The sequence below is a fragment of the Xenopus tropicalis genome, chromosome 6 (assembly GCF_000004195.4).
Source record: "Xenopus tropicalis strain Nigerian chromosome 6, UCB_Xtro_10.0, whole genome shotgun sequence".
In the NCBI taxonomy this organism is placed as follows: domain Eukaryota; kingdom Metazoa; phylum Chordata; class Amphibia; order Anura; family Pipidae; genus Xenopus; species Xenopus tropicalis.
Window position 1 is genome coordinate 26,848,644 of NC_030682.2, and position 18,069 is coordinate 26,866,712.

Genomic DNA, 18,069 nt, shown 5'->3' on the forward strand with positions numbered 1-18,069 from the left:
GGGGGCAGTATTTCTATTGTTTATCTCTGGTTGCAGAGAAATGCCAGTCCCTCCGGAGTGTGTGCAAATGGCACTGCTGGCTCTTGCTTTTCAAGCTTCTGCGATTATTTTATCCCTGCAAGATTTTCGTGACACGACTTCACCACATAGATCAAAAGGGGAGGGGGGTGTGGACGGGCCCCGGCTGCTGATGCGTGTGACCCGCTGGAATAGGCGCCGCCCGATCCGGGCAGAGGGAGGAGGATCGGCAGGAATGTGCGTCGGGGGCGCAGCCAGGGGGAGAGGATTCCGCTGTAGCCGGGCAAAAACCAGCCCTGACCCACTTACTCGTCCTGCGGAGTCTCAGCTTCTTACTTGCCCAGTTTTTTAATCAACTGCCCTTTTCACTTGCAAAATCGCATTGCTACATGGCATTTATAGAACGTTGGCTTTCTGTCTCATCTGGGCATTAACCCCTAGGCTAGCAGATAACTGGGGTAAACGCAGGCTCATACTGCATTCCCTGGGCGACCAGGCTAGCACTTATATGCTGTAACCGTATCGGGTAGAGCTGCTATTTAGTCTGCGTCTATATGTGTGTACAAATCATTCACTTTTCTTAACGTCGTGAGAGGGCTGACACACAAACACAAAAGCAGTGTGTTCTACATCCAAACTAGTTCTAAATACTCTCCTTAATTATCTATGTGATAAACAAAAAATGATATATTATTCTATTCCCGTTTGCCCTGGAAAGGATTTTCGTAAAAAAATAAGTACTCGATGAATTTGTGTTTAGGAAATAAATGCGGAATCGAGGTGAAAATCAACCCAGTTCCCCAAACGGTTAATATCTTATGTTTTTTATTGTATCAGTTGCACAGATTGACGCCTTATAAAAACGGAAACTTGATACAATTTACCAACCAGAAAAATAATGCTACAGCTTGCAAAGGGCTGGCAAATTTTAGTAACTGGCCAAACAAGCTACAGGATTATCCCCTATGATAGCTACTTATATTAACATTTAAAATAAGAAAATTATTGAATAAATCTTATCTATGCAGATATTTGTAAAGAGGCGTGAGGAAGCATTTTTGGCAATGACAGAATTCCCAGGAAGGATAAATGATTTCCTTTAGAGATTAGTGTCAGGTTGCAGATTTTTGTGATGCCTTTAGGATGTGACAGAATTCTTGCAGATTACTGGAAACATGGTGTGCTTACACATTTATATTTACTTATCAGCCCACATGCAAAGGCTTGTTTATTAGAATAAACCAGCAGCTCAGAGAATATGCATCCAGGTTTTTATTGCAATGATGATACAAAACAGCATACAACAGCAGGTAGATTACAGGATATGCATTAAAAAAACAAAACAAAAAAATTTCCGAAGGAAGAGACCGAGGCGGATGGATTCTTGACTGTTACTGGATACAAAAAAGGTCACATCTGAGAAGTCCTCTCTAGGCTTTTGGCTGCATCTCTAAGCTTTCCTAACAAATCCTACAAATGGAAAAAACTTATTAAGTATAAAAAAGCTACAAGTTTAACCATATGCTGCTGAAGGCAACAAAATATACAATGTAGTTAGTATATGAGAAGCCCTGCTTATTACTCCAATACTAAGTGCATATTTTCTTGAACTAAATGCATTGCTGGAATACACTTTTTTTGAACAAAGCAAAGGAAACAAGTAAAAAATAAAAGCCATGGTTTGGCAGCAGTTCGTAGCTATAGAAATAATATTTTTATAGAATTTTGTGTTGTGCTTACTTGGAAAGGGTTGAACTTGATGGACTCTGGTCTTTTTTCAACCCTATGTAACTACTATGTAACTATGCGCAACAGTCAAATCACACAATGTAGAATGGAAAGCCTACACATTTCTTATGAGAAAGCTTAAGCACTTCTTCAAAGTGCATAGGTATTTTATAAGGCATATTTATGACAATGAAAGTGGTGGCAGTAGTGTCTTTAATGAGAGTTTCAATCAATAACCAGAAAACTAATTTTGAGTGACTTTGTTGCAAATTATAATTTCCTGTGTAAAGATTGTGGTGCAGTTTCTCTCTCTACAACCATGCAACACCATAGGGTGCAACACATCCTGCAAATCAGATTTAGGGAACATTTTTGGAGACCTGACTGGCATCTTCTATTCATGCTTTGAGGACTTGGTGTCGATATTCCATAGAATCTTGTGGACATTCCGACAATTCTTACTTTTAATAACACGACGCAAGAAGTTAAATTAAGGTATTTCTAATTTAGGATTATAAAGAAAAAATGAGAAACTGAGTATGTTTAATATTTTACCAACAAAACTAATAAATGGTATCGGGTGGTACACTACTGACATAAAAACTCACAGACAAACAATTCCAGGGATACAATTATAGACCTGCTACTTGAATTTTGCTGAAAAGTGTCCGACGAGGCCTAATATACATTTATAATTCTGCAATTCCAAATATTCTCAAAAACCTATGGATCTACTTAAGAAAATAAAACTATACCTGCAATTGTTCCATGGAACAATTAAAACTAATGTCTGGCTTTTGGTTGGCATCAGAACTCTGAAAGGAAAGGACAGCAGCATTTAATATTATAACAATTACAAACAAACCAACACAACCCCAAGCTTCTGTGTAACTGGGCCTCAATTACCTCTACAGTTAAATTAACTAAATAGCCAGGTCGGTAGTGTCGGTACAGCTGGTTGCTCTGAAATATAAAGAAGAAAATCAGACACACGGATATAGGGTTAGACTAACGATTGGGTAAGTGCCTTGTCTTAGTACCTTTATTTGGTATTGAAGACGCCAAGTAACATCAGTGATGTGTGGAGGGGAGGTCCCTATACTAAATACAGGAAAATAAAGTGAGAGCTAAACTCAGTAGAAATATCTCCATGTATCTAACACTGGGTTTAAAAGGGAACTCACCTTCCAAGTAGGGTTTCCAAAGATTCCTTATTTTTCTGAAACATATTAAAACAAACACATGTCCTTATCTTAATACATATGAAATAAATAAAGGATACAAAAGGATACAAAATTCATCTTGTAATTTGAACCTGGTATTCAGTCCAAAAGAGTTCTGTTCTGTCTTTGTCAAATTTACAGTCTTCTAGGAAGGTGCTGTTGGGAGAGGGAACATGGGATTGTAAGAGCAGGGAGGCTCAGCCCACTGGGGAGGGAAGGGCACAAGCACACAAGCACTGTACCTTAGGCCTGCTCTGTCTGCATTGTGCTTCACTGCCTCCAGAATACAAGTTGTGGCTGCAGCATGGCAGTGCTTAACGAGTGCTGGCTCAATGGGCTGCAGCTCTGCATCATCTAAGCAATACAGAAATAACAGTGAATGGGAACAATTATATTCTGCTGTGGAATATGTACATATATATTGTGTACTCTGGACACACAAGGGGCACACGCTGACTTCAGATAGACAGTGAGAATCCTTGGCCACACACACAAATCACTTGTAACAGGTCTCTTGTAATATTCTAAAACGAATTCGCAAGCATTCGGGACATTAATGGATATGCACACCGCAGCCCTCGACAAAACATTGCGTCTGCCAAAACCCCGAAAAGTATCGGCGCAGTGTTACAAGTACTGAAGTTAAACAAAGTAGCGCCAAACGATTCTCTGGCAACAATGTATCAGTGACAGAGGCTTACTAACGATCGCTTGTGTTACAGACGCATACTAGCACAGCTACACAGCAACGCTTAACAAACGTTTCACTATGTATTTAATGCCTTTTTGGGCCAGTACAAACGAGACTTTAGATGCTCAGAACGCTGGAGCGATCTTTGCACAGCCCTTTCCATAAATAAAGCGATTGCTTGTGAGTTGGAATGTAATACACGTCTGTGCCACTAGTAGTGACTGCACTCACCAACACTTCCACTGGAAATCAAACCGCTCCACCTTAACAATCAGGTTATATTTCATCCCAGAGAAAAGCCCCAGCACAGCGAGAGGGCACAAGCCTTAGCCCAACAGGGCACAGCAGCCACGGCCTAATTTATAGCCCTGCATGGAATGCAATCATCCGCTGGGAGTTTCCATTAATCCGACCGCGATATAAACATTGGGGAACACAAAAGCAGTGAATATGGCTGCCATTAAACCAGCTACTATAATGCAGCTTTATATCTAAGTTCCGAAGCAAGGACCTCCCACTGATTACTAGGAAATATATATCCCACTGCCCCTCTCCTGCAGCTAAACGGGCACATTTATATAGAAATGACCGACAACATTCCACCAACACATTCATCAGTCTTTAGGCGCTTTCAGTGTTTTATTTGTTGTGCAAAAAACATAAAACAAAGTAGTAATATTCTGTCCCTTTTGTGCATATAAAGCCAAGTGGGGGTTGTGCCCATTACAATTGAGCAAGGAAAGCTCAATGACCCAGGTTCCTAGAAAAGGTTTCATTTTGTATTTTGGGAATTCAGTAAGCTGAATCTTTCTCTCGTTTTTGAAATATATATTTGCCCTTAGTACTTGTATTGCATTTAAAATAAATCAGATAAGAAGGAACAAAATCAGCCATTGCACCCTCACACATAAATATCCACATTCTTTTTATCCATAAATATCCATTACACTGACAAGCAAAGGCTGCATAATTCTATCTGTGATCAGTCTGCAGGGGTCTTCTAAATTACTATCTATCTATCTATCTATCTATCTATCTATCTATCTATCTATCATGTGTAACCACTTATTTTAGCTCCTGAATATGATGGGCATTAATTATGTTATGCTAAATAATTCTGGTTTATCACTACTTTCCCCTACAAGATCACAAATAAGACCCAGTTTTTCATTAAAATCAGATGTATTTGAACTACAGAGCACAACACAAGGGGGTAAAACAAAGAACCTTAAAGTGAAAATGTTACCTCATTTTTAGTCCTTAGGTTTCTTTTAACACAACTTCCCAGATTCACAAAACAGTACAAATTAACTCTTGTTTATGTATAATTATTACTCTTTTTCTGGGATAACACCTCTCAATTCGCTGAACTTTATATGTTAATATCACTCGGGGGAGAAACGACCTCCAAAATTTAGCTCAACACTCTCTTTCATGAAGCTTAAACTTTAAGTGATATTAAGACCATAAAATGAAGCTAATGTTATACAGATAAAATAGTTTTAGTAAACAGGGGTCAAGTTATTTGCCCACCACGGTGCTTTGCGTGTACCTGTCATTTTAAATTCTAGTGCAAAAATGACTGCGTTAGCACTAGAAATACTGTCCAAAAAAACTGCCCGATTTACTTAGTGAATTAGTCTATATTTAGTAAATCTATATTACATTTATACCTTAAAATGCAGAGATCTCGACTCTGAGTAAATCTGGCCCCAAGAAGGAATATTTACTAACAGATGTGGTATTGTAACATCCCCCTTCACACAAATAACTTGTGCCTTTCAGTCAGTGTGGCCCCAGGCTAAGCAATCATTGTCTGCCTGTATTTCAGATTGGGAACACTGTACTTGTTCCAGTTATATCTGACTGCCCCATCGCTGGATCTATGGTTTCCAATAGATGTATAATCCTGGACTAGGACCAAAAAGAATTTTGGTTTCTATGGGAAAAACCTTTAACAAACCACAGGTAACTTAATGGGAACAAAACAGATATAATTCCGCATAATTACCTAGCAAATCCCCAAAGCCGGTAGGAAGAGAATTCACTAAAAAGCTGACTGTTCTTTTCTATTTATCTCTTGCCTCCTGGGAGAGGCGACCATACCTGCAGCAAGTTGCAGCAGTACCTCCCAGATATGGATCTGAATGGGAACAGCAGCCAAGCAATGTGCCCAAATAAAGCCAGTGTAGGGGGGCAGCATGGGAGCCCCTGCCCCATACAGTCACTAGGGGAGACAGTCCAATCGCAGCCCTGAAGCAAGTCGCATAGGCCAGCAGCAGGACTGGCAGGCAAGCAGTACATAGCAGAGCAGCCAGGCGCTTAGTAACGTTAGTATTCGTACTGAAGCTCTTCCCACCGAACTGAGTAAACACGCTCTGTACAAAACAGTTTAACTTGTGCCACAAATGTAAGATGGAAATGATATGTACAGCAGCAGCAGCGCAATCAGAGCCAGGAGCTCCCCCCACCCCATAGAGCTCAGGAGCTGCCAAAATGTGCAGCTCTCCCGGTGCGACTGCCAGGAGGTCACATGGGGAGGGATGGGGCAGTGCTGGCACCCCGACATCAGCAGGCCGCTCACAGGGCACTTGGGGCTTGCCATCCCCTCCCCACACATACAGCAGCAATGAGTGGCTGCCCACCGTGGGACCCCACTGGAATACAAACGAGATACAGAAGAGCCCCCTCTTGGGGCAAAGCTGGAGACTTAATTGTCCCGGACAATACAAACCAGAACTGTGCCCCGTGTGAATTCTCCCACAATGGTGTCTGTGTAAAATAAATATAATGACTCTATGAAATATATTTATATAATAGCGAGTAGAGAAGATGCAAGCGGTGTATGTGCACTATAGGGAGGTAACTAGCCCTTCTGCCATACAGAGTATCCTCTCCCTATTCTATACACTGTTACTAATGCCACTTCTACAAAATGTATCTGCTACTATTCACTATTTAGCACTTATCTTGACTTCTGCTGCCCCAGTAAAATACTACAGGTCCGAGTGAAACGCATCTATACAGGGCACAACAAGCTACACCTGCAGATATAACACGGCACATAAGTCCTAGGTCCAAAACTTGCCGTGGTTAAAACAAAAGATTAAAAAACAGCACTGTTGCATACTGTACATACACGGCATACTGCTTACTAATTCAGCTGTTTGCCCTAAATTTACGTATACAATAATTAATAAGTAAATCTTGTATTTTTAAACAAACTGTGTGCTTACTATAATATTTACTATGGATTTAGAATTACACGCAAAATGTCTCTGCTATAACTTCCTTGAAATACCACATGCTACACAGTACCAACTATTCTACATAGTTATACTATTCTATTCTACTATTCCTGCAGGAGCAAACTCTACAGTATCGACTTAATACAAAAAATCTGTATGGTACCAGCGTAAGGCCAAGGGGCAAGCTCTTTCTACAGTACCAGAATTCTACCAGGAGCAAGTTCTGCACTACAAGCATTCTACCAGGAGCAAGTTCTGCACTACAAGCATTCTACCAGGAGCAAGTACTAAAGTAGCAAGTACTACACGCGTTCTACCAGGAGCAAGTACTAAAGTAGCAGGTACTACACGGGCAAGCTCTAGAGTACCAGCGTTCTACCAGGAGCAAGTACTAAAGTAGCAGGTACAACACGGGCAAACTCTAGAGTACCAGCCTTCTACCAGGAGCAAGTACTAAAGTAGCAGGTACAACACGGGCAAACTCTAGAGTACCAGCGTTCTACCAGAAGCAAAGCTACACTGTAGCAGCGACTATTACCATAAGCAAACTCTATGATTGAAAGTAAAATCTCTTGTCGCCAAGTGAGTAATATCTACAACAAAAACCATAGCATAACACTGTACAAATTAATCTTTTGTACACACAAACTAAACAAACTATAAAACCTTTGGAAAATGCATATACATACTTGTCACATATACATAAAATAAAAATATGGTTATATGTGAACTACATGAGGAAAAAAAAAAAATGAGAAACAGAAAAACAGAAAAACAACGTATGGCCAAATTCAGTAACGTTACATTAATCAAATGTAGAAAAATATAGACAAGAAAAAATATATATACTACTGTTGAATTAATCAAGTGAAATAGCATTTAGCTATTCTGAGCTACTAGTAAACTCAGTATAGGTAGAACCACTGGCCTACTGAACCTATAAAAGTGGCCCATTTAATACACCAAACGGCTGTCTACTCGGGTTATAATGTGGCTTCAGACCTGATCATAGAGAACAACTCACTGGCACAGCACAACTGCCTGTCAGCTTGGCACAATGATAAATGGTTCATTAATACAGACACGCCACAGTCACACCACAACCGTACCACATGCAATAAAGGTTATATGCAGAATAAAAACAGAAATGGACCAGCTAAATCGCCAAATTAACATGTATCTTCCCAAGTTAGGAATATTATATTTTAATAAGATATAGAACTACCAGATTCCATCGTTTAGCTGCCCCAATACAGTAAGATATGTATCTCAGAAGTTAGTAGACCGAGCCAGAACAACATGGAATCTTCAGTAAACTACTAAACTGCTAATTACTAAAATAGAGAAAGGCATTATAGGACATAGTGCAGATAAACAAAACCACAACTCAGAACATGTACTATACCAACCAGTATTATAACATATTCCTAGTACATTAAAAATATTAATTATTAAAATAGACTATTGTGCCACAATAGACAACGACCTTGCTTAACAGAGTAAAAAATGATAGAGTAAAGGAAAATAGAAAAGACTTTAAAAAATGGTAACGTTAGAGTCCATCTGTCCTTTAGTAAAGAAATATTCTAAATAATACTGCATGGCAGTCCCCTGTCAAGCACTTAGTTAAAAAGAAGCACTCAGAAATGTAATATAGGATAGCAAGAGAGAAAGATGGCGATATTTATTTAATATAAAACAGTTTACAGAATTACCAATACAACCTATAGCCAATACATTAGAGAAAGATACATACTGTAATAATACATAATACAATCCTACATAAAATCTGTTGTGGCAGTTTTCTCTATAGTCCCTAAAGTACAGCCCCTTAGTAGAGACTAAATACACTGCTTAAATAATGTACCCTACATGTCCATAATGGTCTCTAGGTAAAACAGAGCTGAATGCATGTTACAAGAAGTTTCATATACAAGAAAGAAGCCAACTACTCTATGTGAAATAAATAGGTAAATGAATAAATACGTACATATATAGAAATACTGGACCCACTGAGTTTGGATGTGGAATTTAGAACATTCTTTGTTGCATATCTGCTACACATAATCCCAATACCTAGAATACCCTCGGTATTAAAACTCTAGTACTCACAGAGCTGGAATACCGAGATCCGACCTTCTTGGCGACCAGATGTATAACATACTAAACCCATAGCCAGTACACATTCAGATTCAGTCCCTAAAGTTCCTTAGTACAAATCTAGTCCCAAAACCTACAGCGCTGCAACTAATGATGTATCTTATTTACAGTTCGGAGATTTATTAGATGCTCTGACATATCTGGGTCATACCTACCTCTCACCTTGGCCTAAGGCCCAAAACAATATTCAGTCCCTAGATTTAAGAACACACTTCCTAGTTTATAAAAGGTCCCCAGTCTGAACACTTGCAGGCCTAGTTGCCAGGGGACAGCTATCTGGGGGTTTAGTTATTGGTGGGGCCCAGAAAGCAAATATTTACTACTGGTCAGTAAAGACAAGATGGGCCCGAACATTCGCAGCTGTGCGGTACCAGCACTCTGCTCATTGTCCCAAGGTGACATATACCTACATGCATCACTTACATTGCACATTTATCAGGAGCTTAAACCAATGATGCAGTATTTAACAGATGCTGGGTACTCATAGCGCTAAGTACCCGGATACAGGGCGCAATCGGTGCCCACACAGAGAACAGGCTGATTGATACATGCAGGGCATCCCACCTTTGCACATACAGCACAGGCTTATCTTTGAAATACAAAGCATAGGTAGCTGTGACACAATGGGTGCCAGATGATTAACACATGTAGCTGCCACAGATGGGACACACTTGCGCCTAATGTTGGGCACACGGCAGCAGCTGATGCAGCACAAGTTAATGTTTCGGATGGCAGGCATAGGTTTGATAAGGGAAACACCCACTGAAAGATGATGGATACTTTCAGCTACCAGAAAGAAACAATCGGATACAGGGCACACTCAGATTTCACATGCAGAATGAATTAACTTTTAATTTTATATTCACCCTCAACTTACTGTTGCAAGCCACACTCACTGCACACGCACTCACTTGCTTTGCAGATGCACTCAGTAAACACATGTAGGACACACTCAGTACACACATGTAGGACACACTCAGTACACACATGTAGGACACACTCAGTACACACATGTAGGACACACTCAGTACACACATGTAGGACACACATGTAGGACACACTCAGTACACATACACACATGTAGGACACACAGTACACAGATGCATACAGGACACATATAGAAGATGCAGGACATTGTTGTAAGATGCAGGATACATTCAGTTGCAATATGTAGGACAGACTCTGTCGCAAGGCACACACAGCACACAGATGCAGGACATAGCACCCAGACACAGGGCACACACAGCACACAGATGCAGGACATAGCACACAGATGCAGGACATAGGACACACACGCAGGGCACACACAGCATACAGATGCAGGGCACACACAACACACAGACGCAGGGCACACACAGACGCAGGGCACACACAGCATACAGACGCAGGGCACACACAGCATACAGACGCAGGGCACACACAGCACACAGATGCAGGCCACAAACAGCACACAGATCCAGGCCACACATAACACACAGACGCAGGGCACACACAGCATGCAGACGCAGGGCACACACAGCATACAGACGCAGGGCACACACAGCATACAGACGCAGGGCACACACAGCATACAGACGCAGGGCACACACAGCATACAGACGCAGGGCACACACAGCATACAGACGCAGGGCACACACAGCACACAGATCCAGGCCACACATAACACACAGACGCAGGGCACACACAGCATACAGACGCAGGGCACACACAGCACACAGATCCAGGCCACACATAACACACAGATGCAGGGCACACTCAGCACCCAGACGCAGGGCACACAGGGCACAGATAGCACACAGACGCAGGGCACACTCAGCTCCTTAATGTAAAATGGATGAAGCACTGGTATGTAATGTAAAGGACAATCGGCCCAGAAGTTCCATCTATTGCTCCAAAGGCCAGAGCAGAGCGCAGCATACCCTGTGCAGCATGCCCAGCTCTCCCCCCTTGGCAGCCCCAGCTCTCCCCCCTGTGCAGCATGCCCAGCTCTCCCCCCTGTGCAGCATGCCCAGCTCTCCCCCCTGTGCAGCATGCCCAGCTCTCCCCCCTTGGCAGCCCCAGCTCTCCCCCCTGTGCAGCATGCCCAGCTCTCCCCCCTGTGCAGCATGCCCAGCTCTCCCCCCTGTGCAGCATGCCCAGCTCTCCCCCTTTGGCAGCCCCAGCTCTCCCCCCTTGGCAGCCCCAGCTCTCCCCCCTTGGCAGCCCCAGCTCGCCGTTTGCCTGGCTGTGGGGAAATGGTGGCTAGCAGCAGGAAGCACAACAAAAGCGTTTGTGACACGGAGCCTACACACTGAATAGGCCCCTTCGGGAAGCAGTGCCTGTTAGCCCGGGTACCCAGCAGCCCGGAGTGCCCGCTCTGGGCTCCAGCATTGCTCTCAGTACCCGGGAAGCTGCACAAAGGCTGCATAGGCTTCTGCACGGTCCCACTCCCCGCTACTTCCTTACCTAAGGCTGTCTCTGCGGCCTGGGCCTCGCTAACACTTAGGAAGGCCGCCCGAATAAGGGCAGCGAAGGATTTAGGGGTGAATAGTGCTGGATCCGCTAAGCGGTGCAAGCCCCTCTGTAAGTCCTCCGACAGCTCCATTGTAAGCAGGGCGACCTTCCACCTCACACCACGTGACTAGACCAGCTGACAGCCGCCTCACGGCTTCTTACTGTGAGTGTGTGTGTGTATATATGCTGGTGTGTGTGTGTGTGTGTGTGTGTGTGTGTGTGTGTGTGTGTGTGTGTGTGTGTGTGTGTGTGTGTGTGTGTGTGTGTGTGTGTGTGTGTGTGTATATACTGGTGTGTGTGTATGTGTATGTGTATACTGGTGTGTGTATGCTGGTGTGTGTGTGTATGCTGGTGTGTGTGTGTATGCTGATGTGTGTGTGCTGGTGTGTGTGTGTGTGTGTGTGTGTATGCTGGTGTGTGTGTGTATACTGGTGTGTGTGTGTGTATGCTGATGTGTATGTGCTGGTGTGTGTGTATGCTGGTGTGTCTGTGTGTGCTGGTGTGTGTGTATGCTGGTGTGTGTGTGTATGCTGGTGTGTGTGTATACTGGTGTGTGTGTATGCTGGTGTGTGTGTGTGTGTATGCTGGTGTGTATGCTGGTGTGTGTGTGTATGCTGGTGTGTGTATGCTGGGGTGTGTGTATATGCTGATGTGTGTGTGTATGCTGGGGTGTGTGTGTATGCTGGTGTGTGTATATGCCAGGGGCGGGCCAAGCTGACCAGGCGCCCTAGGCAACCGGCCGGCCATTCCCCCCATGGAACGGCGCATGCGCGCCAAAGCACAAGTGAGTGGGGGGAGAGGTGCGAGGGGGGGCGCAATCCGAACGGTCATTGCCTCCACCGCTAATGACAAGCGCCGGGGGCAATGACAGAGGAAGAGGACTAGGGGTAGGCAGGAGAGGCTCCTGCCTGGTGCCCCCCAATCGTTGCGCCCTAGGCAGCTGCCTCTTCTGCCTACCCCTAGTTCTGGCCCTGGTATATGCTGGTGTGTGTGTGTATGCTGGTGTGTGTGTGTATGCTGGGGTGTGTGTGTATATGCTGATGTGTGTGTGTATGCTGGTGTGTGTGTGTATGCTGGGGTGTGTGTGTATATGCTGATGTGTGTGTGTATGCTGGGGTGTGTGTGTATGCTGGTGTGTGTATGCTGGGGTGTGTGTGTATATGCTGGTGTGTGTGTGTATGCTAGTGTGTGTGTGTATGTTGGTGTGTGTGTGTATGCTGGGGTGTGTTCAACTTGCCTGGTCCTGTGTGTGCCCCAGTGTCTCACTCCCATATGTACACTCAGTAACCAGCTCCCATAGGTCTGTGTGTATCCTGCATGCCCTTCTATCTGCCCTAAAATCACCAGCTCTCAGTTACAGGCCTGTTTGCTTTAATGTCTAGTTTTGCTTTAGTGGCACTCAGTGCTCATGTGTGTCCTGAATGGGCTGTATTCTGCTGAGCTCTCAGTACTTGGGTTGCCACCCTTTAAGAAAAATTGCCCTATTAATAATATGGACATTAAGATCACTTTTACTTGCTCGCCAGAAGAAAATCCTCTGGTGTATGTGCCCTGAATGCCCAGCTGTCACTGGCCTGAGTCAGCACTATACCTATAGCAGAACTGGAACCACTGAGGAAGCAGTTTCAATATACGTTTATTAATAATGTGTGCCTGTGTTCTGGTACAGCTCTGTGTCTTGTGTTAGTGTGTGCATGAAATGAACAGCTGTAGCTGCCTGTGTTCTGGTACAGCTCTGTGTGTTGTGTTAGTGTGTGCATGGAATGAACAGCTCTAACTGCCTGTGTTCTGATACAGCTCTGTGTGTTGTGTTAGTGTGTGCATGAAATTAACAGCTCTAACTGCCTGTGTTCTGGTGTCAGTCAGTATCCTGATGTTCGCGGGTGTACCCAATGCACAGCTGTTATTGGCTTGTGTGCTTATGTCAATCAGTAAAGTGGCATTTGTGTGTGCTCTGAATGCCCAGCTGTCACTAACTGGTGTCTAATACATCAAACTTAATAAGCTATAATTCAGTACTATCTCAAATTTTTCATTACATAATAATTAAAATTTGTGAGGTATTAATGTAACTTTTAATAATCAACTATCCAGGCAGACTAATATTGTAATTTATTAGACATGAGTTGAAATAAAAATGAGACCACAAGGACTGAACCTGTGTTCCTCAGACTTAAGAAGCTAAAGTGCCGTAAAATGAAACAGAACAGTCCATGCCCCCAACCTATTTCTTTTCAGTAATATATGTTTCAATCAAAACTGCCGTTTCTGCAGCCTTCTTGCTCTTGGCAACCTTCTGAGTCTGCTTGCAGGACATACCCTGCTGCTACATAGGGCTATCTCAGGGGATAAGGATACTGGCACAAAGGTCAGCCTTAAGTGTTTATGGCTTGGCAGGCAGGTGGCAAAACACTTGTAATTGTCCCTCTGTAGACTTTAATGGTAATCCCCTTGATCCTGCAGGTTAGGGTTGCCACCTATAAGGTTTTAAACCAAATATTTCAGTTTTTCTTGGGTCTGTTAGGTTTCAGCGTATTGAAACCAATACCCACCTGTGATGTGACAGCCCTGTTCCCATATAACACAAACACACCCCACATCAGGACTCTGCCCCTTCCCCTGATGTCATCAAGCCATTTCCAGATGCCATTGGCCTGCCCACTTGTCTGTTTTTTGCCAAGGCCAAAGGTGGCAAACCTACAGCAGGTGCATCACAGGTCAGACAATTATCACTCGAAAATGCAGCGGTGAGCTTTTCTGAGATAATGATCTGACCCCTGACTGCACCAGCAGGGCCCTAGTGATTACTATAGAAGTCTATGGAGCTGCAAACTATGTGTTGTGCAAGGTGAAAAACATCTGCAATCGCCCCAGGTGCCAGTGCCCTCACAGTATTAATAAACATGCACCCAAACTGTAGTGGATGCAACATTTGTTTCCTACTACAAACAACTCAACCATGCTAGCTGTCAGTTGTGCATCCTACAGTACTGACTTTAAAGCCAGGGAAATCTGTCCGAAACTCACATTACTTTGTTGATGGCAGACAGAAAATGATAGGTTTAGCATATTATTATTAGCACATATTATTGGTTAAGGGTGAAGACACACAGAGCTACTAGTAGCAGCTACTTGTAGTGGCTACAGAAATAGACAATGCTGATCATTTACTGATAATTGTCTCTACAGTTTTGTGGATTTTTTTTTTTACAATAGCAACAATTCTCACATACTGTGTAAAAAAAAAAAAAGAATGTTGGTTTATTGAAAACGTCTCTAAAAACCTGACTAGTCCCGCCCATCTGTTCCACTTCCTGCTGCCACCTTTTCCAGGCCAGCGGCACTGAGTACAGGGCACTGCACAACAGGAACCTATTAGCAGCTAGGCTGACCTGATAGGGAACTGAAGCTTGCCTTTGCTTGTGTGACTGCAAGGCTGTGATTGGCTATCCCCTCCTACTGTGCTTCTGGCAGGGACTGTTAGGACACACCCACCCCTCATTTGAAACAAGGAGAGGGACCATAGCAGATCTATCAGGAACTCCAATAAAGGGGCCATTTTTAAAGATAACATTAATTTTCAGCCCAAAGTGAAACCAACACCATATATTATTCATTAGTGCCTACAAGATTGAAGGGGTTTTTAGTTCCTATAGGCAACATTATTTCCCAAAAATATGCAAAAGGGCCTTTGGGTTGGTTATTTAATATGTGTGTATTTAAATAAAACTGCCATGTGATTTCAAGTACCCTAATTTTAATTTTCCCGGCATTTACATTGTTTTTTGTGGTCCTACCCATTTATAGTGCATTTCAATAGGTTATTTTTTCCTGGATTTTAGATAAAAACGTAGTTCTAATGTTCCAAAAAATGGCTGTTCATCCGCTGTGCATGTTATTAGTGAAATAAAGAAGTTTAAAATACTAACAAGATGCGTACTTTGCCCTGGTTCTGTCTGTAAATATTCAATTCCAATCAGTCTGCACCTCATACAGTCCTACACAAATCACTTGTTGCTTTAGGTTGTTAATGTGACTGCCAGAGAGGCCTTGCACACCCCCTCCATAGTGTAACATTAATGCTACTGCTTAACTCTTGTTATTAACACAGTAAGTAAAACAGACTCCTGTGCTTATTTCCTTTGAGTACTTGAAGAATAGATTGTTTTAACACATTTTCCTGACTTTACAATTTCCTGGGTTTTACACTATTTTTTCCTGGTCACCTGAAAAACTTAAAATGTGGGTAATTTTGTAATTAGTACTACAAGAATAAACAGAAAGATAACTATTATTAAAACAAATCTAGCCTCCCACACAGCCACATTTCTGGTTGCTAGCAACACCATTTACATTTTAGGTGGGAGTAACAATGAGGCAGAGGAAGCTGCTGTCCCACGTCACTTTACAAAACAAGCCTCTTATATTTCGGCCCAAATGAACTAGGACTCCTGTGCAGAAGCTTCATATGACTGGACCAGTCACGTTACTATCTGTATTACTGACATTTGTGTATTCTTAACAGAAGCGTGTAGGCAAAGTGTGCTTGTAAATAAAGATGCATTCTGCTTCCGTGGTGTTTATGGCTTCTGGAATTTGAAGATCAAATTAGGTCAACTTAATTGTAGAATAACTGCAAACTTAATTCTTGTGGAATAGTATGTCAGATAATTTGCAAAGTAAATTTTGAAATGAGCATCCACTTATGGCAGTAACTGTATATGAGAGCAGAATTGGATACTGCATGTTGGTCACAGGATGCCAATATTCTTCTGTACAGTTTGTTGATTATATTTCCAGGGATTACAATTACGTGGAGTTTATTCAAAAATGGGTCTGTGCCTGGAAATTAGGCATAACTGGAAACTATGCTTTAAGGAATTTATTAAGCCCAGTAGCTGACTGAACAGTACTGCATATTTATCTTCAGGGCCCAAATAAGTAAGTGCCCATCTGTACCCCACTGGCAGATACCCTCAGTACATACAGACACAAACACGTAGTCAGGCAACCGTGAGCTGTTCATTCACTTCACAGTTACAGTATAAAGTCCATTACTGAGATTTATGTGTTCAGTGCACAAACGCAGGACACATTAGAAGCAGACTTTAGTACACACTGCAGCATATGGTTATTTAGCAAGAGCTGTGCATTCCGTTTAGCATATACACACACATGTATAACATATCTCTCTCTCTCTCCCTATATATATATATATATATATATATATAGTAGAAAGAGTGCCGCACACACAGGGACTTGATACAAAAGAAAAAGTGGTTCCAACGTTTCGAGCACAATCTGTGCTCTTCCTCAGGGACAGGGTTTTTTTGTCCCTGAGGAAGAGCACAGATTGTGCTCGAAACGTTAGAATTTTTTCAATAAAACCACTTTTTCTTTTGTATCAAGTCCCTGTGTGTGCGGCACTCTTTCTACTATATTTTTGTTTTTTGACCTGCACCAAGGGCATTTGGACTTGTATAGGGTGTGCTCCTCCCTGTATACTATATATATATATATATATATATATATATATATATATATAAAGTAACAAGGTGTTGTGCATCCTATGATTTATATACAGCCAGTAGCTTTAAGAGAAAAGTGGTTTTGCCTATTTTGCATTAACACTTTATGCGGATCACACCTGCCAGCAGTGGTAGCTGAGATTCATAGAGAAAATAATACCTTTTTTTAGAATGTGCTTGAGCTGCTTTTTATAAAGAATTTCTGCCGCATCAGCATATATAATAAATGGTTTAAATGTAACAGCGTGCAGGATGTATTGCGTGGTAAATGGGTCAGGAATTACTCTGGGGACAAATGACTCTTGATCAAGGGACAAATTATTGTAACCGCAACTGAGGCCTGGAATAGCTCTCATGTGCCCACTTGAAACACAGGGGTGGGGGCTGCAGCCATGCTAGCACATATACAGCGTGCAGACATATAAGATGCATGAGTACTGTACAATCTCTCAGCGCTCTGCTCCCTCTCACATTATGGACAATGAACAAAGAACACGTACAGTAAATTTAACTTGCTACAGAGAAGTTCTTCATTGCAGTAATTAATTATCTCTGCCTTGATCATTTAATCTTCCAGTCTGCCGAATTATGTTGCATAGAAGATTATTTTTAAATATAGATAAATTAGACACTGATACAACCAAGGACAACCCATCCTTACAAAGAGCAATTTGTTTGTGCTCAGTTTTTAGAAAGGAATTTTGTTTGGAATAACAACAGCTTCTATCCACCTAAAATATGTTGTTTTTTCCCCATCATGAAGTTGCAAGTAACTTCATTAAAAGCTTTGTCTTTGTTCTACATTTAATATAATCTTAAAAAGACAACCTTACCCGGGGGAGATTTATCAATGTTCGAGTTTTCACAATTCGAGTTTTTTTAGCTAAAAAAATATGAATTTGAATTATGTTCAAAAACCCAAATGTCTGGTATTTATTAAGTGCAAAAAATGCTGGAAATCAAAAAACTCAAATGTAAAT

At 42.2% G+C, this 18,069-nt stretch overlaps 1 protein-coding gene across 1 annotated transcript; it reads right to left on the bottom strand.

The window, feature by feature from the left end:
* Positions 1-1,272: 1,272 nt before the first annotated feature.
* On the bottom strand, positions 1,273-11,749 carry commd3 (COMM domain containing 3). Its single transcript, XM_002933137.4, has 8 exons — positions 11,514-11,749; positions 3,212-3,323; positions 3,062-3,125; positions 2,931-2,965; positions 2,787-2,847; positions 2,653-2,709; positions 2,502-2,561; positions 1,273-1,488 (listed from the first exon to the last, which is right to left on the bottom strand). Exons 1-8 carry the CDS (start codon positions 11,650-11,652, stop codon positions 1,429-1,431), a joined length of 588 nt encoding a protein of 195 aa, XP_002933183.1. The 5' UTR covers positions 11,653-11,749; the 3' UTR covers positions 1,273-1,428.
* Positions 11,750-18,069: the final 6,320 nt, after the last annotated feature.

Coding starts and splice junctions, on each gene's coding strand:
- commd3 (XM_002933137.4), bottom strand. CDS start 11,652: ATGGAGCTGTCGGAGGACTTACAGAGGGGCTTGCACCGCTTAGCGGAT. Junction 3,324..11,513: donor GGCCGCAGAGACAGCCTTAG/GTAAGGAAGTAG, acceptor TGTATTGCTTAG/ATGATGCAGAGCTGCAGCCC. Junction 2,562..2,652: donor TAGTTAATTTAACTGTAGAG/GTAATTGAGGCC, acceptor CTTTCCTTTCAG/AGTTCTGATGCCAACCAAAA.